We start from the raw sequence: 22,149 nt of genomic DNA on the forward strand, positions 1-22,149 counted from the left end.
CGAAGAAGATTACGTGGATTCTTCATTAAATAGCCAATGGTTGACATCCTCGAGAGAGCCTGCTATACTGAACTGTTTGTTCGCACTAAAAAGATTTATTCATAATGGTGCTCTGTACAGGCGATCAACAATGGCTCAGAGCTCCTCTTGAGACTGGAAAATAAGATGGACTTCCAAATGAAAAATAAAGGAACAGCTCACGGCTTACCCTTACTATGATCTTTCATAACAGGAGATTTAAATTGAATCAAAATTTTGTTACATCAATAAAAAAATTTTCCCTTTCTATGATCTTTCATAACAGGAGATTTAAATTGAATCAAAACTTGGTTACATCAATAAAAAAATTATGAGCACAGGGCATAAACCTTGTGAATGTTCAAAATGCTTCAAATTCAAAACATTCCATTCATACAACTCGCCTTTTGAAAGAATTTGATTAATGCATCGATGGTATCATTAGGAAGGAGAAACCACTTATTTCTTAGAATTGTCAAGCATCTTTGGAGACGAGAGGAGTTACCAATCACATCATTAGGAAGGAGAACCCACTTATTTCTTAGAATTGTCAAGCATCTTTGGAGACGAGAGGAGTTACCAACCACCGGCTTTCCGTCTTTCTGCCATGTTAGCCGCCTTCTCCTCTTTCAACTTCTGCACAATTTCGAGAATCTTGGGATTATTGAAACGTTCACGCACAAACTTCCTTTCCTCGGCCTGTATCTCCTTAATAGCACTTGGATATGGGTTTGGTGGAGGCTTTGTCCCTTGAAGCTGTGCAATTTGCTTCAGCCTTTTGTATGCCTGCTTCTTGGCTTTCTTTTCTTGTCGATATTCCATCTGCACAAGCCAGAACACGAGAAAGTTAGTCTTCGTAGAAGACTGAAAACCAATAAGTATAACTTTTTAGAGGGATGGGGTATTTACATCAGCTACAGCCATGGCTTCCTCTTCGCTCACTCCCTGATCTTTCAGTTCAAGCACTCTCCAACCAAAGACACGAGCTGGAGGAGGATCAAACCCACTAAACCTGTTAAACCATAACGCTCAAGAAGTTACAATGAGGATCATACAACTTCAATACTTCAAGACGGTTCTAGCACATGGGGACTTCCTGAGAAGAATTTCAGCAAATGGTTAAATTTGGCCCTGAACTATGAATTCTTCTCAGTCTTAGATCTTTTAACAAAAAAAAAAGTCTTAGATCTTAGAAATTTACTGCTATGAGTTTCAAGCCTATACATTCAAGAAGCTGAGCCTTTGAAAAAGTAGATCAAACGTACCTGATAGCATCTTCGTATTTCGAGTCCGGGTGCTTCTGGAAGAATTTCTTTACATATACATCCTCTGGTAGAGTAATCTTTTCAAAATTTCCATCAGTTCGAGGAAATGTCACAGGTGGAGCCCTGCATGATGCAATCAGATACATGGATAGGTAAAGTGGTCTTATAGTAATGTATCAAGATTCCATTGCTCAGGCTATTGAAAGAAGTTCTCTCAGTCATTTATAAACAACTTTATAATTTGGGCCAAACGCCTCAAATTAAGTAGAAACTACTACCGATTACAACTTAACCTAGTTTAGTACAACTCTTGTGTAATTTCCTCCCCTTTAGGGGAAGACTTGAGTTTCATAGTGCTCATGTGTTCTTGATACTTGAAACCCATCAAAATATAGATGAGAGTACTAGTTTGCAAATAGATAAAGCATACCAAAATGCTATTAAAATATTTTAGACATTGGACTCCAAGAGTCATTACATCAAAATAAGAGTCATTACATCAAAATATAAAGACTCTTAAGGTCATCCTGCATTCTTACATTTGACTTTATTTATGCCTTAATTACATGGGACAGATCCTAGGGCAAACTACTTCCACCAGGATTTGATCCCAGTTGATCCGAGGACCTCGTGGGCTTAAAAGGGGGTGTCCAACCACTGCACCAAAGGGTGGCGAACGAATGCAATCAAATAAGTCTCCCCTTTCCAATATTTCGTATTAGTTAACACAACAATACCCATTTTTATCTAAACGTTAGAAAACGTTTGCCAAAACCTTATCAGTTGGGCTTGGCTGAGTTAGTCGGGACTCGGGAATCAACTCTGGCTCGAGGAGAGCCCTAGTGCATCTAAGGATAAACCCTAAAGTAAGGGGTTTAGCGAGTAACTTGGATGACTCGATCCCAACTTGGATATGCAGGCAAAACCGAAAGAAACTTCAGAGTTTTTATTGCTTCTCTTACTCTTTTTTCTAATTTATCCAGTATCTTCTGAATTGTTTGCCACAGATAACATAAATGCTTACCTCCATTCTAACTGTTCTTACTGAGAGATGAGAAAGCAACAATCTTTTGTAATCCAACTGAAACATAAAAAGTTTTGTAATTTCCATGTTTTTCTTATCCTTTTAACTAAGGGATACAAACCCATTAACATGAAAAACAATTATTCAATTAGAAGGGGTTCCCATGGCTCAATTCCAATGTATGATATACAAAACTTGAATTCCTTAATAACCCAAGTGCATTTCCAACAATAAGAAGAAAACCCAAATAAACTTATCATGTTAAAACACATTGTTGAGTAGTTCAATGAGCCTAATTAGGTTTTTGATTAATGAAATGAATACCAAATCCATCATCTTCTTCATAAATAAGAGAGTAAAAGGAGACAAAAAATGGAGGGAAGACTTACTCTTCCATGGCTTTGAGCCATACTGGTTGTGCTTTAGCCAGACCCTTGACGAGCTTCCTCGTTTTTGTAAGGAGATCACCTTTCATGAACGACATTTTTCTTCTCTTTCTTGTTTCTCAGTTTAGCAGGGACAGGGACCTATACTAGGTTTAGAAAATGACTATTTAGGTTTACAAAGTTATCATAATAACAAAAAAAATCATTATCTTTTCCTATTAACTAGAAGTTAGCAAAATATTATAGGTAATGATAAATAAGGTTTAAAATAATATAGATTATTACTGATCAGGTCATTTTCTATTTTTTTAATCCCAAAATACCCTTGTACAATAAAAATCACTTTCTCTCTAAAGCCTTCTCGGTTCTCCTTCTTCGCTGTTCCCTTCGTCTTTGTCAGATCTCCTAGACAGCTTCAATGGTGGTATTTTACCCTTTTCTCTGTTTCAACAATGACATTTTTTCTTACAAAATCCATCTTCTAATTTCTATTGATTCAAGCTTTACAGGAACCCATTAATGGTTGCCGAAAAGATTTATTCATGTGCAGTTATGGCTGCCGCAGCTGCGTATGTATCTGATTTTACTGAACGTCGTGTCTACGCCGACGACCCTTTTCGTTTCCCCCCGTCTTCTACTTCTTCTTCTTCTTCTTTCTTCTACTCAATCAACTCAGAATACCCAACCAGATAACCCTAAATCAGAAGTGAGGCAAGTAGCTGAACAACCCAAAGGTTGTTCTTCCTCTGGTTTTGATCCAGAATCATTAGAGAGATGTGCTAAAGCTCTTCGAGAAATCAACAGTAACCCTTACTCAAAACAGGTATTTTTTTTTTCCTTAGTTTTCATGATATTGATTCATGGGGTATTTTTTTATGGTTTAGATCTTCACTCTAAACTACTTACTAGTTTATCTCTCTCCTCTCTATAAGCTTACGTGAACAAGATTGGTTAGTGATTACTCTTCTACTTGTTTCACTATTGCCCAAGTTTATTAGGGGTTTTTCTTCATCATCCTCAAGATCTTTGTAGTGGGTAACTGGGATGAGGTTGTTTGGTGATCAATTAACTGGTGCTTTAATTGCAAATTTGGTACTTCTTCTCCCTGTTTTATTCCCTCATCTTTTCACTCCTTTAGGCCATGCTTCTCCTTCTATGCTCTCGGTTTGTTTCTCTCTCTCTCTCTACCTCTCTCTCTATTCACTTTGATTTTGGTTCTTAAGAACGTTTACCTATTTTGGTTCATTAGTTGATTTGGCACATAATTGTGTGAAAGGGTAAGAATTGATTGAGCTCACAAGAGTCTGTAAGTTCAATTGAATCACTGTCTCAATGCAAATTCCTATTACAATCAACAGTTTGATTTTCTAGGATCATAATACTTAGTTACTTACACATGACTATTGTCTTTGAAGATTATTAACTGCCCTCTCTTATCTCGTCGTTGCAACTTCAGTCGATTTTAATTAAATTTGTCATTTTTCCTTTCATTCGTAGGCGTCAAACTTAAAGGTTGTATAGAATACAGCCTATACTTTTGTATTGGGGGTTCTTATTCTTTCCTTTGTTCATGTACCTCATTGCCATTTACCTTACTTCCTGCTCGTGTTCACATTTTCGCTGAGGTATCGCTGATCCAATTACACAACATTTCACGAAATTGTTATCTACTTCGGATATGAGCAGTCAAATGATCTTTACATTATATTCATAAACAGATATAATCTTGCAAGGTTATAAAGTGATTTCGCCATCGAAAGATATGAGCTGATCCAAAGAAAATCTAGTTGTTTTAAGTAGGAGACTTCGATCCAGAATCATTAGAGAGAGGTGTTAGAAGCTGAGAAAGTTTTTACTTATAATTGGTCTTCAATTTCAGGATTTTGTAGATTAGGAAATGTTTAATTCTTAAGGAGAGCTTATTGTTGGTATGACGCTCTTTTGTTATTGCAGGGTATTCGAAGAATGCACCTCCGAAGGATTACTCTTTCGATCTTTCGGGATCTGTTACAGTTTTTGATGCTTTCTCATCCATCTCCATCTTAGCTGCGATTTTCGGCAATGGCATTCTTCCAGAGATACAAGTACTCATTGACACATTTGTTAACACTTATAATAACATTTGTCGGTGAAATATGTTGTCATATTAGTTGTTTCACGATGTTAACAAAATTAGTTTGGGGAAGATAAGCTTTTGAGTTTGTAATATTACAAATGTATGGGAAATGTAAGTTTATTCAAGGTGGACAGAAGGTGTTTGATGAATTTCCTATTAGAGATGTGATGAGACATGAAAATGTCCCATCTGAATCTCTTAACTCGGGTTAGTTAGTCCAGTTCGAGCGGTTACTCTGATGATTTGTTTCTTTTTCTACTCAGGTACCTTTTTCAGAGTTATGTGTGCAAAACGGATAAAAGTCGGAGAAATGCAGACTAGGGGTATTTTGGTCATTTTGTGATTCTGATCTCATGATCAGTATTAGTGCTCGGATGGAAAGTAGAGTCCAAGACGAACCCGTAGGCGAAAACGGAAGTCAAATCGGAGTCCGGATGAATAAATTAGAGCAAGTCAAAGTTCGGGTCAAATTTGGTATACTAAAAGTCAAGAGGGACACGTGGCATGCATCCGGCAAGAAATCGAATGGACCAGGGAATGCGCGGGCTACTTTCTGTCACGTCCAGAGGTACACCAAGATATACGCGTGACCCGGACAGCCCAAACCGACTCGATGACGTCAGCTGACGTCATCATCTTCTTCTTCCTTTTATTATAACCGAGAGCTGTCTAAACTTCTTAAACGAGACTTCACCAAGATTCCGACCGACTGAAACAGAAATAGAAAGAAGGACAGAAAAGGAAAGTGAGAATTTCGAATTCACATAGAAATGGAAAGAAGAAGATAGATGGAAGGAGGGAGAGAGATCTTTGTGGATTCGGTTTTTCTTCTTCTCTGGGTTTAAAGACAGAGAGGAGAAGAGGGAAGGAGGCATCTCGACTGGAGGGTCTTCCTCTGGTAGCTCAACCAAAACCGACTATATTAGAGAGAGAAAGGGGAGTGGCAGGAACCAGACGATCATCTCTTCGCTCAACATCATCATCCATCTTTCATCTTCATCTTCTGAATTTCTTTTAGTGACAAAGAGAAATTAAGAGAGGTTGAAGAGAGATTAGACAGAAATCACGGGTTTAGCAGAGAAAAACAGAGAAGGAGAGGTTAGAGAGAAAAAATCGATCATCATCATCATCTTCTATCTTTCTTATTCTTCTTTTGATTGTAACTTTTTAGTGAGAGAAGAGATTACAGAGAAGAGATTACAGAGAAAGAGAGAAAGTTAGAGAGAGAGACAGAGGGATATTGTAGAGAGAGAGAGAAACAGATTCTCGGTTTTTAAGAAAGTAATTTGATTTTTCGTGATCTTTTGATTTCTCTTGTTAATTTATACTTCTTAGTGAGAGAGAGGAAGATTACAGAGAAAGAGAGAGAGAGATTACAGAAAGATTGAAAAAGAAACAGAAAGAAAGAAGACGAGAAAATAATTTTCTCTCAGAGAATTCATTTCCGGGAAGACGAGAAAATCGTTTTCCCGGAGGTGCGTTTGTCAGAATCTCGGAAAATCAGAAGGAAATCACTTCCTTAGGCTCTGTTTGGCTGGAAAATTAGTAAGAAATTCAACTTTTCTACTTTTCTTTTCTTTTTCTATATAGTTAAGCTTCCATCCTTTATCATGAAGAACTAATTTTCTATCTAGGGTTTAGATGAAGTCGTAATAATCATTTTCTCGACAATTTATTAAAGTTTTTACCATTTTAACGATAAAATCTTCCGGGTTTTTAGACCGTTCATGGACTGAAAACCTGAGTTATATAAAGAACTATCTAATCAGACCAAAATAAATTGTCGTTAGAATTGTTAGGAGAACGGATTCAGAAAACCCTAGGCTCTCCCCCATTTGAGTTCCTTGTATCATTTGTAATTATTTTATTTCCATAATTTTATTTTAATATTTTATTCAAAACCAAAATCGAATCATTACAAAAACCGTCTTACTTCCAAGTCTTAGAATAGGTTTCACTTAGTCTCTGAGGAACGAACCGGACTTACCGGAATTATCACTTGACGCCCGTATACTTGCGGGTGGTGACCTATTTAGGAAACTTTCTAGGCCCATCAAGATGTGATTTCGTAGACTTTAATTTTGGCTTGTTATATTAACTGTGGGTATCCAAGAGAAGCTCTTATGATTTTTTGTCAAATGTGTTTGAAGGATCACACTCATCCAGTGGAGGTGGTGGCAGTGGTGGTAGAGTACCACTACTCCAGATTGAGGAAGAAAGAATGAAATTTGTCCAGATATGTAGCATTACCATAGTTTTTGTTTTTAGTTACAAGTGGGGTTAGTGGGTATGGTGATGGAGATGATTGTAATGGTGCAGAACTACAATTGTGCATTGATGATGGGCCCAATAGACCGACTGTAATAAATTGTTTATTATAAATAGGAGTTTGAATTTTCTTCACGAAATCGAGTTTGCAAGATCTCCAACCCGAAATCACATATGCAATGTTTGCAATCTATCCAAACATAGTTTGCAGTTTACATTATGCAAACACACGTTTGCAGTTTACATTGTTGCAAACACGTTTGCATAACAGATTGTTGCAAACACGTTTGCATAACAGATTGTTGCAAACACGTTTGCATAACATATTGTTGCAAACACGTTTGCATAACATATTGTTGCAAACACGTTTGCTGAAAAACGTAAAGGAAAAAAACACCGTTTTTTTCCAGGTTTTTTTTTTTGAAAAAAAGTATTGAAAGTGGATCTTGTTAGAAAGCTAATGAAAAATCATTTCTAAATATATAATTTTTATAGAAATCCGACATCTCAAACAAAAGTTATATCGATTTAAAAATTAAAGAAAAATAAAAGAATTTAGTTACACAAAGTGACAAAAAAGGGTATTATAGTATTTGCACACTTTTTGACCTGAATAATAATTTTCAAACGTTTTGTGCTTTTCTACTCATTTTCAATATTATTTTGACCTTTCTAGTAATTACCTCTACTAGGTTTTCTCTAACGTTTCCTACCGCTATGTCACCAAATTTTGTTATTAGTGTGTTGAATCTAGTCAAACATAATTGACCAATTAACTTTACCCAAGACTGGCGCAAGGTTCAACCGATTTGGTGAATCAGAAGACTGGAATGGAATTTGGTGGATTTGAAGTCGAATTTTGTCACCAAAATCGACATGAGTCCACCAATTTTAACTGTTTTCAGTAGTGTCGATAAATTTCAGCCGATTTTGTAAATAAAAATCAGTGGACCACTGCTTTTTATTTTGTCAATAACGGTCTTAACCTATCTTTTAATCTTGACTAGATGATTTTAAACAGAAACATAAAAACTACAGAAGAACGTCCTCTTTTAGCCTATTAAAGAATCATAAATGATTTCGACCAAAAATCCAAATAAAAACTACCGAAAATTACCCAACTTTGATTCATCTAGTGAGGAGTTCAAAGACAGAAAGGAAGGGCCTCGAAGATTATCTTGATTTCTGAGGCTTCAAGGATTTATTGCGTAGAGAATCGAAGTTCGAGAGAAATTATAACAATAGATAACTGAAAAAATGAAAAAAAAATTGCGAGCCTCTTTGAAATCGATGGACTCAACCCGCCTTTAGACCACAATCAGTCGAGTCTATCGATTTTAAGTCAAACAAAAAAAAATAGAAATGTCTCTTTTGAGATAGGACACTTTTAAGAATTTTTTTTTTTGAAACATGGGTGAGGGGGGGGGGGGGTAGGGTTTTGGTATCACCTAATGTTCTAAGCGGAATCTCATATATCAAATATCTAACACTAGGTTTTTTCAGTTCTCATGCCAAAACTAATACCTTAATTTGTTTTATCCCCTTGGACTAGTTCGGTCCCCTTTTTCCGAAGATCTAGAGCTCCACTTGTGTAGCTCCTCTGCTTGAGACACTCAAGCATCAACTTGATCTTCCGCTCTATTGGTTAGTTAGAACGGAATCGAAACACTTCGTGATAGTTCTTAATTAGCGGTGAAGATTGAAGACATTTTCTTGAAGACTAGATAGCTTGGGAATTTATTCTCTTTTCCACACTTATTTATTTACAACTATGTCCTTTTATAGAGACTTTTAAAGTCAAAATCGTAATCGAAGTAACTTCTAAAATTACCACAAAACAAAAATCAGAATCGTAACCGAATTATCTCCTCATCTGAAGAATCCCCTTTTAGAAATTGTGGTCGATCAAGAGTCTCATTGTTAAGGTTATATGAAGATACGCACATATCACCGGTTGAGATTAGGTGGTGGTAAGACACCGATTTGATGCCAGCCACATGGCATGATCGTTGGAGGATAATTTTTGATGTGTTAGTATCTTCTGACATGATTGTATCTCTTGAGAATAACGTCATCTATATAAAAAGCATATATTTGGTACTATCTGGCCCTTCGCATACATGTCATTTTCTTCGGCAGAGAAGAACTCATTGTGTCGAGCATACCTCTGCAGACTTCCTTGCTCTGTCTCTTTGGTCAGAGTATGGCTTAAGTGATAGGGCTGACTTAAACCCACTTTTCTGCAATCCTTGAGGCCAGAGCAGGTTCTTGGTGCATACTGTATAGGATACTCATGTCGACTTCACAACAATTTCTCCGTCTAGACTTGGACTTTGGTGGTAGAATTATTTTGGATTCACTCCCTTGGATGGCTCTACTAGGGTTTTGGTATGTACATACGAGGCTTTGGCACATATGACGTAGGTCAATTCTTGACTTCTTGACTTGTCAAACCTGACCAGTATTTGGTTCAGTACTAGTCTCCCCCCTAACAAAATTTGATAGCTCCCAACTGTCGGTGAATGGAAATATTGAATCGTTCATTCTTCATCCAGTGGTTCAAAATACCTAGCTTGAAACTAATAACCGTCGATCCTTCTCACAACTGAATCACCATTCTCAAACCATCAATCCAACGGCTACAGGATCCATGCTATGATAAATTAGAAGTTTAGAATTGCTCTCAGCTAGGGGTGGGAATCGGTCCGGACCGGTCGGTATCGGACTCTAACTTCATCGAACCGGTCGACTCGGACATAAACTGTTGGTGACCACCTATTTACTCGGGCGGACTCGGACGGTCACTCTCAAGAATTCTTTGTCCATTGACCGTCCAAGACCGTTTATTTTACCGGTCCAGTCGGACACCGGACGGTCTCGGTCTGGACTTTCCAATAAATTTACTTAATTCAGAACTTTATTTTTATTACCACAAACAAAATTACTTACAAATGAAGATGTTTAGCCAAGAAATCAAAAGTAAATATAAAAAAGAAAAAACACAGTGGATCATCATTTGACAAGATATAATTAAGCCATGCACTAATGTTTGGTCTTCCAAAGGACTATATGACTATAGCCAACGATCATCATATATTCATATGTCTATAAAATTCAACGGTCAACTTCTAAAAATGAGGACAGTTTAGTCGGTCAACCTATTCGGTCACTCGTACCGGTCGGTCAGCGGTCGGTCCTTCGACATAGAATTTTGACCGTGACCGTCCGCCAATTCTTTCGGGCCGGTCGGACACTGACCGTTATGACCATCGGGTGTCCATGGACACTTTTTATCTCGGTCGAACGGGTCGGATAGCGGTCTTCCGGATCTTTTTCCCACCCCTACTCTCAGCGCTGACTTCTATTACCATTAATAATATAAAATCATTTCCTCTGTTCTTACTCAGACGAAGATTCCAAATCTCCTAATCAATTTCTAATAATTAATCAGAACTTCCCATCACTACCCAAGTTAAATTTCAGTTCTATCAGTTTAATTTATACAAATTTGTTCTGATTCACAAACTTAATTTGGGGTTTTCATCAAAATTAAATGAAGATTTGATTCAAATGGAAATGAAGAGGAATAGGAAACAAGTATCTCCTCCTTCTGAGAATTCAGATCCCATAAATGGGTCAGTTTCTCGAGTTGTGGAGAAGAAATCTAGGTTTAATCAGATTAGGGTAACAGGGATCTTGGTTGTTTGTTTGATGATCTTGCCAATTTTGCTTCTAATTTCAGCTGTTTATCGACACCCATCTTCAAATGGATTCTCTGGACTTGCCGAAGCTCGGCAATTGGAAATAAAACCTCAAAAAGGTACTTAATTTATGACATTTTCAGTTTAAGTAGTTTAATTTCTCTTAATAACCTAATTAGTATAATCTTTACTTTCATGGGTTTTTATCTCTATCTTCATTAATTAGTTTGATGACAATGAGCTATAAAGATCTGTTTTTTTTTTTTTGGGTATTTGTGGTTTGTTTTCCCTTATTATAAGCATTGAATTAATGATCCTTCTTACCTGATTTATGATCATTAATCCTGATTTTGTAGTCATATTAAGTTTTGAACATAATTAGGTTTTTAGCCCTAGATATAGACTCAATGTGTTTGGTAGTGTCACTGCTTTGGTTTATATGGAGGGTTTCACAATCATTGAGTTGGAAGCTCTTAAAGTGATGAAAACTTTAGATCATACATTACTTCCAAACCCCAAGCTAAGTTTTTCGGCTTAAGTAAATTTGGTTAGAGTCTTTTGAGAGACTGGTTTTCGAGAAAATACTCATTTGATGCCTGATGACTTAAGATTGCCTATTGTTCGGTTTGGGTTGATATGAACTTCGGTTTGAAGTAATTTATGAGCGCTTCTCAATCTTGAGATGGGTTTTGATTTTTCCTTATGTTTCATTATTCATCTTATGAATGGAAGGATCGACGACACAGAAAAGTAAAAAAAGAATATCTGTTTTTGGTGATCTACATTTTGGTTTCTAGTTCATGTTTGTAGGTGTAGGTGTAGGTTTGGCTCGTCGGAATTAACTGATTTCCCTGATAATGGACATAAATGGTTGCAATTCCCATGATCAACAAAAGACATAAATGGACATAAATGGTTTCTAGTACATCATTTGCTTGGTTTATTATCTTTCTTCTTGGTTTATCACATTAAGTTGTTTTTCTTTTCCAATTTGAAGGTTCAGGGTATGATTCTTCTCAATTTCTCAACAACAAGAAAGACAAACTACTCAATGGCCTTCTCACTGCTGGATTTGATGAAAAATCTTGTCTAAGTCGATATGAGTCTTTCTTATATCGAAAATCATCACCTCATAAACCTTCTTCTTATCTTCTTTCCCGCTTACGGAATTATGAAGCTCTTCATAAACGTTGTGGTCCGCACACCGAATCGTACAACAGAACAGTCGAAAAGCTTAGGTCAGGCAGCAATGTCGAATCCACAGATTGTAACTATGTAGTGTGGGTAGCATTTAGTGGTTTAGGAAACCGGATACTAACCCTAGCTTCAGCTTTCCTATATGCTATTCTCACAAACCGGGTCCTGCTAGTTGATCGAGGAACTGACATGGCAGATCTCTTTTGTGAACCATTTCCAGAGATGTCATGGTTATTGCCCCTCGATTTCCCTCTTAATCAGTTCGATAACTTCGATCAGAAATCTCCTCAGTGTTATGGAAACATGCTGAAAAATAAGAACCAGAATGATTCAAAAACTTCATTACCGCCTTTTCTATATCTTCATCTTGTTCATGATTATGATGAACATGATAAACTTTTCTTCTGTGATCAAGATCAAGAATTTATTCAAAAATTCCCTTGGTTAATCATGAAAACAGATAACTATTTTGTTCCTTCTCTTTTCTTGATTCAGTCTTTCGAGGAAGAATTGAGTAAACTCTTCCCAGAGAGAGGAACAGTGTTTCATCACTTGGGTCGATATCTATTCCACCCATCGAATCATGTATGGGGACTGATTACTAGATATTATCAAGCTTACTTAGCCAATGCAGATGAAAGAATAGGCATCCAGATTAGAGTATTCGACACTGGAGTTGGCCCATTTCAACATGTTTTTGATCAAATTGTAGCTTGTTCTTTGAAGGAGAAACTACTTCCAGAAGTTAACGTCGAAGAGCCGATTCCCATTCCTGCAAATCGAAAATCTAAAGCTGTTCTGATGACATCTTTAAGTTCTGGTTACTTTGAGAAGCTTAGAGACATGTATTGGGAATATCCGACTGTGACAGGAGAGGTAATTGGAGTTTATCAACCAAGTCACGAAGAATATCAGCAAACCGAAAAGCAACACCATAACAGAAAGGCATGGGCAGAAATCTATCTTTTGAGTTTGACAGATAAGTTAATTACGAGTTCTTGGTCGACATTTGGGTATGTAGCTCAAAGTCTTGGTGGTTTAAGCCCATGGATTCTTACGAAGCCCGAAAACAAGACTGTCCCTGATCCTCCTTGTGTTCGTGATATGTCGATGGAACCTTGTTTTCATGCTCCTCCATTTTATGATTGTAAGGCGAAGATAGGTACCGATACTGGCGCTATCGTCCCTCATGTTAGACATTGTCAAGACATGAGTTGGGGTCTCAAGCTGGTTGACAAGAGTGAGTTTTAACGATAGCATCTTTTACTATTCTCACTTTTTTTTTTCTTGTGGTTCGAGTAAGATTTAGTACTGGTCTTTAGGGTCTAGAAGGCCTTTGTAGAAGGAAGTAGGAATTTTGGAACTTGGGGTGATTTCCTCACTATGATTTCAAAATGAGTTACACCCATGTAAGGTTATATGAAGATTTATTAATGGTTAGGGTAATTTTGTTATATAGTTCAAAATGATTGAGATTTTTTTGGTGGAATGAAATCTTGCTATACTTAAGTATCTCTATTTGGGTAAGTTTGAAACAACAACAAAATATGTACAGATCTGACGAAATCCGAACGTGTCTTTTATACAAGTAAACAACGGTGTTGGTCGTAATAGACATGCTAGTTCTTGTTCCAACATGAAAGTCCCCATTTAGGGAAGGACAACCTAGGTGTGACGTGGAAGTGCAGAGTTGAGCCATCGCAACCGGTTTACTTTTTCTTTTTTTGTTGAGAGCGCAACCAGTTTACTTGAACCTTGTTCTTGCATAACTCCTTTGAGTATACTGACATGGACCGTTTGATACTCTGTCGGAGATATAGGTTTTGGAATTTTTTTTTTTTTTTTTTTTTTTTTTTTTTTTTTTTGGAATTTGACTGGCTTAGATAGACAGACATGATTTAGAGAGAAAATCTTGGAGAGCATCATTTTTCTTTCTAAAATTGGGGTTAACAATAGAGTATCCGGATAGGAAGGTTAATGTTATCTAATATTAAGTGTTTTTCGGAAAAAAATAAATAGTTTTGTTAAAATAGAATCTTCTCAAATAAGTAATTTTTGTAAAATACAAGATTAACAATTAACAGTTGACTATCATAACTTAACAAAAAAAAAAAAACAGTTGACTATCATACATTAGACATCAATTCGTTTTCGTTTGGTTACATCGTTCAAAAAAATGAAATATGTTCGTAACTATCATAAAACGGTCTTAAAAACATACGTACACCCTACATGTCGCATAAATATTCTATATGAGTGTTGTTTGTTCTGAACTTTTATCAGATCTTCAAAAATTTTAAGACCATTACTTCTGTCTTCTTATCATAAAACTGGATGAGGGACGCTTACCTTTGCCATAGCCTATGAATCTTTTCAGTGATGCCCTACTACTTGATCAAAACCACATTGGTTTTCACACGGGTTGGGATTTGGTTTTCATATACGAGTTCATCATGCCCTTTTACCCGATTAAAGGTTATTGGAGAAATTCTTGTAGACATTTTGATGCAAAAATAAACAATAACTAAAAGCCAGTGTTTTTGAGAAATAAGCAAAGTTTCTGGGGTAATAAGTTTTGAGTGGAAACAATTTTTTTTCGTTTCCTCCAAACACTACCCACTTCTTAGGTTGTTTTTGATTTTCTGCTTCCGCCATCTTCCTTCTCACCAACATCAACTCCAGCGACCATTATTTCCAACGACAACAACTCTGGTGATCCATTTCCTCTCTCTCTCTCTTCATCCTCTCTTTTATCTTCTCTCTCTTTCCTCTCTTTTTTTTCTCAAAATTCCGGCGAAGGGGAGTCCCCTTCGCTGAAACCCTCGTCTGGTAGAACCAGGTGAAGCTCGCCTGGATTTGGACTCCAGATCCAGACGAAGGAGTTCTTCCTTCGCCTGGTTTTCTAGACGAAGGGTTCCGGCGAAGGGACGATTCCCTTCGCCACAACTTAGAGAGAGAGGGAGAAGAGAGATGCAGAGAAGGGAGAGAGAAGAAAGAGAAGAGAGAGAGACCGTCGGCCGGACGCCGGTGACCGGAGAGAAAGTTGCCCGTAGAAGAGGGAGAGTTGAGAGATTAGGTGAGTTTGGATCGTATTTTTGGTTTTCCACCGTCTTTTACGGAAATTTTTTTGCTTTTCCCAAAGTACTGGCCAAACTAAAGCTCCAATACAAAATCATCGAAACACGTGTCAATCTACAATCCGTTGTATAGACTGGTCTTCCTCAAACAAAACCCTCACAAATCAATTGAAAGAACGGTTTGATAATTCTATCAAAAAGAAGGGGAGAAAAGAAAGAACCCAAATTCTCCTCACCAATTTGAGAGAGAAAATGTCTTTAACAACTTCTTTGTGTTCAACTACTACTCTTCAATCCCATATTAATGGGTTCACTGGTGCTGGACTTACCCTTAAAAGATTATCTCTTTCTCCTCCCACTTCATTTATTAGCTTAACAAGGTAAAGTTTTTTCATCTTCCTTACCTTTTCTGACAAATTCTTATAATTTCATGTTTGATTATTTCCTTCGTTTATTAAACAATTTAGGTGATAAAATAGACTCTTTTGTTGAGATTATGGTGATCTTGATTTTGGGTATTGGTTGTTTTTGTTTCTGGGTTTGGGTTTTTAGAGTTTGAAGTAATGGTGGATATTGAATAACCCATGTTTGTATTTATAAGTAAAGAGTTCAAATTTGGTTACCCATGACTTGAATATTCGAAATCATGCCCTAATGTTTATAATTATGTATAGGTGAATTTTAAACTATTAAGAATGATGCTTTTGTTAATTGCTAACTGTTTATGGATGTCTTTCTCAATTGAATCTTTATCTAAAATTTGGAAGTTCATAGTGAAAACAGAGAACATATCAGGCCTTCTTGTATATAGGTAAGCGGGAAATGAATGATAGTCGCTGATAAATGATTGGGAATTCATCTTGTTGAGCTTGTAGATTGTTGGTTTATGATCAAATTGTATATTGATATGGTTATGGATTCATGATTGTGGGTTGAGGTTGATGTACTACGCCAGCTGATTATTTTTATCTTCTATTTTCGTTTTCTACGTCTAGGACATCACGAAGTTCAATTAGGGCATCCCGTGTGGATAAGTTCTCAAAAAGTGATATAATTGTTTCTCCATCTATTCTATCAGCCAATTTCGCAAAGTTGGGCGAGCAGGTTCTATTAAACCCTCAGTAGCTCCAAATACATCTTTCCCTTGTTTTTGAATTTCTTTCATTGAGTGTTTGAATTACAAAGTCTTAGATTGTTTCGTCAATCGTTTATCATTGCTCAATTTTACTCTTACTTTCTTTAGGTAAAAGCAGTTGAATTGGCTGGATGTGATTGGATTCATGTTGATGTCATGGATGGCCGATTTGTGCCGAATATTACAATTGGACCTCTTATAGTTGAGGCTCTTCGCCCAGTGACAGATCTACCATTGGACGTACATTTGGTATTTCTTTTTATTTTGACGGCCGATTATGGGGATCAACTTACTTGAGCTTTATAATATAGATCGCATTTACTAATGCCGAGCAAAATCTTGTAGATGATTGTGGAGCCCGACCAACGGGTGCCAGATTTTATCAAGGCTGGAGCGGACATTGTTAGTGTTCACTGTGAGCAGTCTTCTACTATCCATTTGCATCGAACTGTTAATCAAGTATGGATGATATCTAAATTTGATTCATTACCATTCTCATATAACTGAAGGTTATTTGTCTTCTAAGGAGAACTCCATATCAGATGACATTGGCAAAAAACTTGTTTTTATATTGTCATTTAGATTAAAAGTCTGGGAGCTAAAGCTGGAGTGGTCCTGAACCCTGGTACCCCATTAAGTGCCATAGAATATGTACTTGATGGTAAGTTTTTTTCTTCTATCAATTTGAAGTTCATGAATTTCCTGGTAAAAAATTTCCTCGATATTTGCCTATTTGGAGCTACTAGCCTGCTAGCTAGTTTAAACCTAGTTAAGTTATATCCCGTCACTGGTCTAAGAGGAAAACCAACTTACTAGTTTCATTCGAAGTGAAGTAGAATAAATTTCATAAAGATCACATTGGATATAAGTTTAGAAAATACAATCAAAGAACTGTGAACAAGGAGAGATGAATGAGAACAAGGACATGAAGTAAAAAACTTGTGATTCTTGTACTTGGATTTGAATGTTTATGGTCATTAATTCCTTCGACCGAGAAAAGTAAATCTTTAAGTGACAGTTTACCTTGGTTTCATGAGAACAGTGGTTGATCTTGTGTTGATTATGTCGGTGAACCCTGGATTTGGCGGACAGAGCTTCATCGAAAGCCAAGTGAAAAAAATCTCCGACTTGCGAAAACTGTGCATTAAGAAGGTAGGATAAGATAGCTTAACAAAATGTTTAGGCCTTAATTTTCTTTTCTTTACAAATTTGGGTTTTCAGGGAGTCAACCCATGGATAGAAGTGGACGGTGGAGTTGGTCCAAAAAATGCTTATAAGGTTAAACTCTTAAACTCCGCCATTTTCCTTAGTTTTCCAGATATACTTTTTTGAGATCGCTCAACTCATTTGGAATGTCAATCTCCCGCTGGAAGGTTATTGAAGCTGGTGCCAATGCCCTAGTTGCTGGATCCGCTGTCTTTGGAGCTAAAGATTATGCTGAAGGTATGACCCTTGATTTCTGACTATATTTTTGAAGTCGAAACTGTAACTGAAGCTGAAAGGTTTGATATGTTTTCATGCAGCTATAAAAGGCATAAAGACTAGTAAAAGACCAGAGGCAGTTCCAGCATGAACTGTGAACTACACAATGCAAACTGATGTGTTTGCCCCCAGGTATGTTTTTCCAAACTTCGCTCATGACGCCTGTTTTGAATTTTGTATTCCTTTTAGTAACCCAATGCATCTATCTGTTTTCATTAGGCAGCGGCATGAAATACTAGCAAACACAGATCACTAAACGGTCGCTTAACATTCATAAAAGTGTTAACGGCATTAAGATATTCAAAACTACTCCAGACTTTAGCATATCTAGGCATCATATTTGGACCCACATGAAGATGCTTCTTAAGACAAATTTTGAATGACCTATTTTCTTGTATATATCACACTAAGAGGTGAGATTTACTCATAAAATATTTGGAGATAGAATCGATTTGACAAGGTGCGGTGTCCTCGTTGGACGCATACTGGGATCAAAGGCAAAGGTAGACCATGAAATTGAAAAATATGAGTTCTTATGGTCAACGAATTTATTACAGTCTATATACGACGGTGGTGTTATTTTAGGGAGCAAAGATAGAAAAGAGAGAGAGAGACAAACCTAACCCCGATTTTAAAAACTCTATGGAAATATTAGATGATTATACTTGGTGTTTCGCCTATAGTAGTGGAGGTCTTGTTTCTAATGTAATCCAACTTAAGGTATGAACAAAAGTAAGTTTCTCTTTCTCGTACGAAGTCCAAGATGCCTATAAATGATTCTTTCGCTTACTATCTTTTACGACATTATTTGCTTTAATTTGTTCTATTCTCATAAACCTCTCTATTTTTGCAGGTAATAGTTGTTTGTTACTGGATAAAGGAAGCTTTCAACTTGATGTCAAGGTGGTACTCCCTCTGTTCAAATTTTGTGAACAGGAAAAGAAAAAAGGAAACGAAAGAAAAGGAATTTATGTGTAGTTATAGGTTGACGAGGAGCGAGATTAATGTAGTATATTATGTATAGGAAATTAGTTGCCGAATATAATTTGCTGATTCTTCTCTTAAACAGATTGTGCGTTTAATTTGTAAGAGATGTTGAGATTCAGTAGCTTCAATAATATCAATGATTCGTAGTTGCACTTTGATGCACATTTTATTACCACCGTCTTCGAAAATTAGTTATTTCTTAGATATTTCAAATTAGTGAGCTAACGAAGACACTTTTTTTATATTTTATATTCGGAATAAGGCCCTAAACTGCACAGAAATCACAAATACAGAACGTCCGGATTGAGATCCAAAGCTTGTGATTTAATGTTCAAAGTATGATCCAGATTGCCTTCCACAGATTTTATTTCTGACTCAGAAGATGACCTACATGGTGAAGATATCGCTGTGAAAAGGTAATACCTGTAAATCGAAACCACCAGAAACGTTAGTGAAATGGCTGAGTGCTATGTGCATATAGAATTTTCACAAAATTCTTGATTTGCTGACTCACTTTCACTAGAAAGACGGGTTTTCAACGTTTGACTTCTATCTGAACCGTGATCTTTGGCGGTTATTATTGGATCCGAATGTGATAATTTAATATCCGTCACACTTATCGGATTAAGATACAAATCACCCTATATCCGACCGCGTAAGCTACTATTACACCGGATTATTTTGGTCAGACATTTATCGGATTAAGATACAAGTCACTCGACCGTGTAAGCTACTATTACACCGGATTATTTTGGATCGGAAGGCGGTGGCGAAAAATGTGTCTCTGGGAGTTTTCTTTGTGGTGTGGGATACGTGCAACCGACGTGACTTCTTTTTTTTGGCCTTCCCTTCAAATTATACCAGCTTGGCCTTGCAGTGCAAGTAATATTATGACAAGTTTTCTAGGGTTTTAAGGCAAAATTTATCTGAAAAATTGATAACCCAGATCTTCAAAACCTTAATCATGTCTTTTGCAACTACTACCCCAAATAACGAGATCCCTACTTCAAAAACCCCAGAAAAGGACTCACCTTTGATCGTAAACCCTACCTCAATCTCAGAAACCCAAACCCCAGAAGACTCAAGTACTTCTCCAGAAAAAGAAACCCTAAAAGAGAAAAGTCCAGATGGAGAAGAAGAAGGAGAAGCAAAGGGGGTAGAAGAAGGTGAAGAAGAAGAAGAGGGAGAATGTGGGTTTTGCTTGTTCATGAAAGGTGGTGGATGTAAAGATAGTTTTACAGCTTGGGAAAATTGCATTCAAGAAGCAGAAAATAACAAAGAAGACATTGTTGAAAAGTGTTTTCAAGTTACTTCAATGTTAAAAAAATGTATGGATGCTCATTCAGATTATTACGAACCAATTCTTAGGGCAGAGAAAGCTGCCAATGATGAAGTTGTTAAAGAGATGGAGAAAGAAAAAGAATTGATTGATAAAGTTTCTGAAGAACAACAAGTTATGATTGAAATAGAGGAAAAAAAAGATTCCACAAAGGATTAGCTAGATTTCTTCTCAATTTTTTGATACTCTTTTGGTATTCAATTGTGAGGATTTGATTAGTTGAGAAACAAAAGTGAGATTAATTTCGATCAGGATTTGAATTCTTTCAATTTTTGAGGTAACTATTGATACCCAGTCTTTTAAATTATTGAAATTTATGCTTCTGGGTATGAATCAATTACAGTAATTCTGTTTTTTCAATAATGGAGCTTTGTGAAAACTGTTCTTACTGCTTAATTTTATTGAAATCAAATATAACTTCTTGTTTGATTTGATAATTGTTATTTTCGGCATTGAATTTGATTTGGGTATATAGGGTTCATAACAACAGTACAATGTGAATCAATGTTTCATATTTGTTGTTTTTGTTGTTGTTAAAATTTTCGATCCAATGAACTTATCTATATGTGGAACAAGGGAGTGATATTCTTCATTGTCAAATATGAATAAAGATCGTAGAGAGTGCTAAGGTTTAGGCCCTTTAGGGTTTAGGGTGGTGGTTTGGTTGAAGTCGTGAAATTTTAGTAGTAGTAAAGTTAGCAGATGAGATTTACGAATTCCCTGGTTGATTCAGTTGAACTTCAATATATCTTGATGATCTTAGTTGCTCCCCTCAAAATCAATCTAATCATATCCATAGCTGAGCTCTAGATGTTTAATGTATCTTGTTCATCTTGAATGCTTCCCTCTGAATCAATCGGCAAGTTAGCCCTCTTCAATGAACACTCGTGGATGTGCGAGTAATTTTAGAGTAGAATTGCTTGAGGAGATGGAAGTAGATCCAATGGGTGCTACTAGGAAGATTCAACTACAATACGAAACCTAAGGTTCGCATTTATTTGAGGAATCGAAACAAGTTAAGATCACCAGTAACCTCTAGTGAAGAAAGAACATCAGAGACCAGGTGTTTTTCGATTTAGTTATAGACAGGAAGACTAACTAGCAGGTACAATTACATCACCACTTCGAGGGTTTACACGCTCTGACCTTTAGGTTCCTTCATGAAGTGATTTTCCGCATGTCTGTAGTGAGTCAGCTTAGTGATATGTTTGCTGTTGTACAAGCCTACCCGATAAGGATTTTTGTTTCTGAAGTAATCTCATGCTGGTTACCAATACTGGGTGATGCTTTAAATGCTAGTTTAGGAAACTTTTTCGCATCTCTTTTGATGCTTTTGTCAGGGTTCTTTCCTTAATACTTTTATCAGTACTTCCAAAGCAATGTGGCTATTATACTCCAGACGACGCATTTGTTGGCGTCTCGGCGACCTATTAAAGGCACTTCAGTTGGCCATATGCAAACGCTGTTGGAAGTACCCGCAAGATTGTAACTGAAAGCGCTTACAGTAGGTAACAATGACACCCAAAAATCTCTCGAAGTGCCTAAGGAATTGTAGAAGAAAGTGTAGGCGAAAGGGTTGGGTCAATGCCTAAGTAAGTGTAACTAAAAGTGCATTTTTAGAGTCTGCAGTGTCGCAGAAATGTAACCCTAAAATTTCGAACACTTCGTTAATAGAGAGGCCATAGTGTGGTAACTTCGTTAATAGAGAGGCCATAGCGTGGTATTGGGATGTCGCGGTAAGTGCTTGTAGAGCGCTTAGAAAACATCTCTAAATGCCACGAGACCTTGGAAGTAGAACATATGGATATACAATTTATGTGCTAGCTTAGGTAATGTTTGGTCTTTATAAAGCGCCAAGTCCGAATCTGATTTTCATCTCCATGTTGGTTGTACTTATATAGTAAAATTAGATCTTAAAACAAGTCTTACTCTCAAATTCAGATTTATTATTATTATTTAATATTTTTGCTGAAAACATATGCATTTTTTTTTTTTTGAAGATTTTGAATTAATTTAAAGGGAAAAAGAAAGAAGGGTCTGTACAAAGAAGACAAGAAGACCAGGGGGAATATACACGATTACATGCTCAAGACGCCTCCCGAATTCGACACAAAATCTAAATACGAGTAAGCCCTAGTCCAACCTAGAGACCTA

At 36.7% G+C, this 22,149-nt stretch overlaps 3 protein-coding genes and 3 long non-coding RNA genes across 7 annotated transcripts; 5 read left to right on the forward strand and 1 right to left on the reverse strand.

Moving 5' to 3' along the window:
* Nucleotides 1-216: 216 nt before the first annotated feature.
* Nucleotides 217-7,950, reverse strand: LOC147543112 (uncharacterized). 2 transcript variants are annotated; one of them, XM_086634122.1, is made up of 6 exons: nucleotides 7,761-7,950; nucleotides 2,697-2,834; nucleotides 1,284-1,406; nucleotides 928-1,030; nucleotides 553-840; nucleotides 217-476 (listed from the first exon to the last, which is right to left on the reverse strand). In XM_086634122.1, exons 2-5 carry the CDS (start codon nucleotides 2,789-2,791, stop codon nucleotides 595-597), a joined length of 567 nt encoding a protein of 188 aa, XP_086490248.1. In that variant the 5' UTR covers nucleotides 2,792-2,834; nucleotides 7,761-7,950; the 3' UTR covers nucleotides 217-476; nucleotides 553-594. The 2 variants fall into 2 exon arrangements, with proteins under 2 accessions (XP_086490248.1, XP_086490247.1); XM_086634121.1 differs by having other exon boundaries at nucleotides 217-840; nucleotides 7,761-7,788.
* On the forward strand, nucleotides 3,039-7,217 carry LOC147543113 (uncharacterized). The gene is made up of 4 exons (XR_015223329.1): nucleotides 3,039-3,114; nucleotides 3,203-3,516; nucleotides 4,647-4,973; nucleotides 6,868-7,217. It is a non-coding gene; the product is annotated as an uncharacterized LOC147543113 (long non-coding RNA).
* LOC147543114 (uncharacterized) lies at nucleotides 5,836-6,115 on the forward strand. Its single transcript, XR_015223330.1, has 2 exons — nucleotides 5,836-5,907; nucleotides 6,023-6,115. It is a non-coding gene; the product is annotated as an uncharacterized LOC147543114 (long non-coding RNA).
* Nucleotides 7,951-9,565: 1,615 nt separating the features above from the next.
* Nucleotides 9,566-13,426, forward strand: LOC147543115 (galactoside 2-alpha-L-fucosyltransferase-like). The gene is made up of 3 exons (XM_086636441.1): nucleotides 9,566-9,770; nucleotides 10,430-10,897; nucleotides 11,776-13,426. Exons 2-3 carry the CDS (start codon nucleotides 10,648-10,650, stop codon nucleotides 13,224-13,226), a joined length of 1,701 nt encoding a protein of 566 aa, XP_086492567.1. The 5' UTR covers nucleotides 9,566-9,770; nucleotides 10,430-10,647; the 3' UTR covers nucleotides 13,227-13,426.
* A 1,673-nt stretch (nucleotides 13,427-15,099) lies between these two features.
* LOC147543116 (ribulose-phosphate 3-epimerase, chloroplastic-like) lies at nucleotides 15,100-18,828 on the forward strand. Its single transcript, XM_086634540.1, has 10 exons — nucleotides 15,100-15,432; nucleotides 16,048-16,156; nucleotides 16,296-16,436; nucleotides 16,533-16,646; nucleotides 16,770-16,848; nucleotides 17,230-17,339; nucleotides 17,409-17,465; nucleotides 17,561-17,630; nucleotides 17,711-17,801; nucleotides 18,523-18,828. The coding sequence occupies exons 1-9, from the start codon at nucleotides 15,305-15,307 to the stop codon at nucleotides 17,758-17,760; spliced, it is 858 nt and encodes a 285-aa protein (XP_086490666.1). The 5' UTR covers nucleotides 15,100-15,304; the 3' UTR covers nucleotides 17,761-17,801; nucleotides 18,523-18,828.
* A 596-nt stretch (nucleotides 18,829-19,424) lies between these two features.
* Nucleotides 19,425-22,025, forward strand: LOC147543117 (uncharacterized). Its single transcript, XR_015224207.1, has 2 exons — nucleotides 19,425-21,877; nucleotides 21,937-22,025. It is a non-coding gene; the product is annotated as an uncharacterized LOC147543117 (long non-coding RNA).
* The last annotated feature ends 124 nt before the right edge of the window (nucleotides 22,026-22,149 follow it).

The sequence above is a fragment of the Eschscholzia californica genome, unplaced genomic scaffold (assembly GCF_041429995.1).
Source record: "Eschscholzia californica isolate CP2 unplaced genomic scaffold, dmEscCali1.0.p SCAF_4, whole genome shotgun sequence".
Lineage (NCBI taxonomy): Eukaryota > Viridiplantae > Streptophyta > Magnoliopsida > Ranunculales > Papaveraceae > Eschscholzia > Eschscholzia californica.

Bases quoted from the DNA above. Each gene is read 5' to 3' on its own strand.
- LOC147543112 (XM_086634122.1), bottom strand. From the start codon at position 2,791: ATGTCGTTCATGAAAGGTGATCTCCTTACAAAAACGAGGAAGCTCGTC. The intron at 1,407-2,696 runs GTAAGTCTTCCC...TGCATCATGCAG, and splicing joins TGGCTCAAAGCCATGGAAGA to GGCTCCACCTGTGACATTTC. The intron at 841-927 runs GTAAATACCCCA...TGGCTTGTGCAG, and splicing joins AAGCCATGGCTGTAGCTGAT to ATGGAATATCGACAAGAAAA.
- LOC147543115 (XM_086636441.1), top strand. From the start codon at position 10,648: ATGGAAATGAAGAGGAATAGGAAACAAGTATCTCCTCCTTCTGAGAAT. The intron at 10,898-11,775 runs GTACTTAATTTA...TCCAATTTGAAG, and splicing joins GGAAATAAAACCTCAAAAAG to GTTCAGGGTATGATTCTTCT.
- LOC147543116 (XM_086634540.1), top strand. From the start codon at position 15,305: ATGTCTTTAACAACTTCTTTGTGTTCAACTACTACTCTTCAATCCCAT. The intron at 16,437-16,532 runs GTATTTCTTTTT...AAAATCTTGTAG, and splicing joins TACCATTGGACGTACATTTG to ATGATTGTGGAGCCCGACCA. The intron at 16,849-17,229 runs GTAAGTTTTTTT...TCATGAGAACAG, and splicing joins CATAGAATATGTACTTGATG to TGGTTGATCTTGTGTTGATT.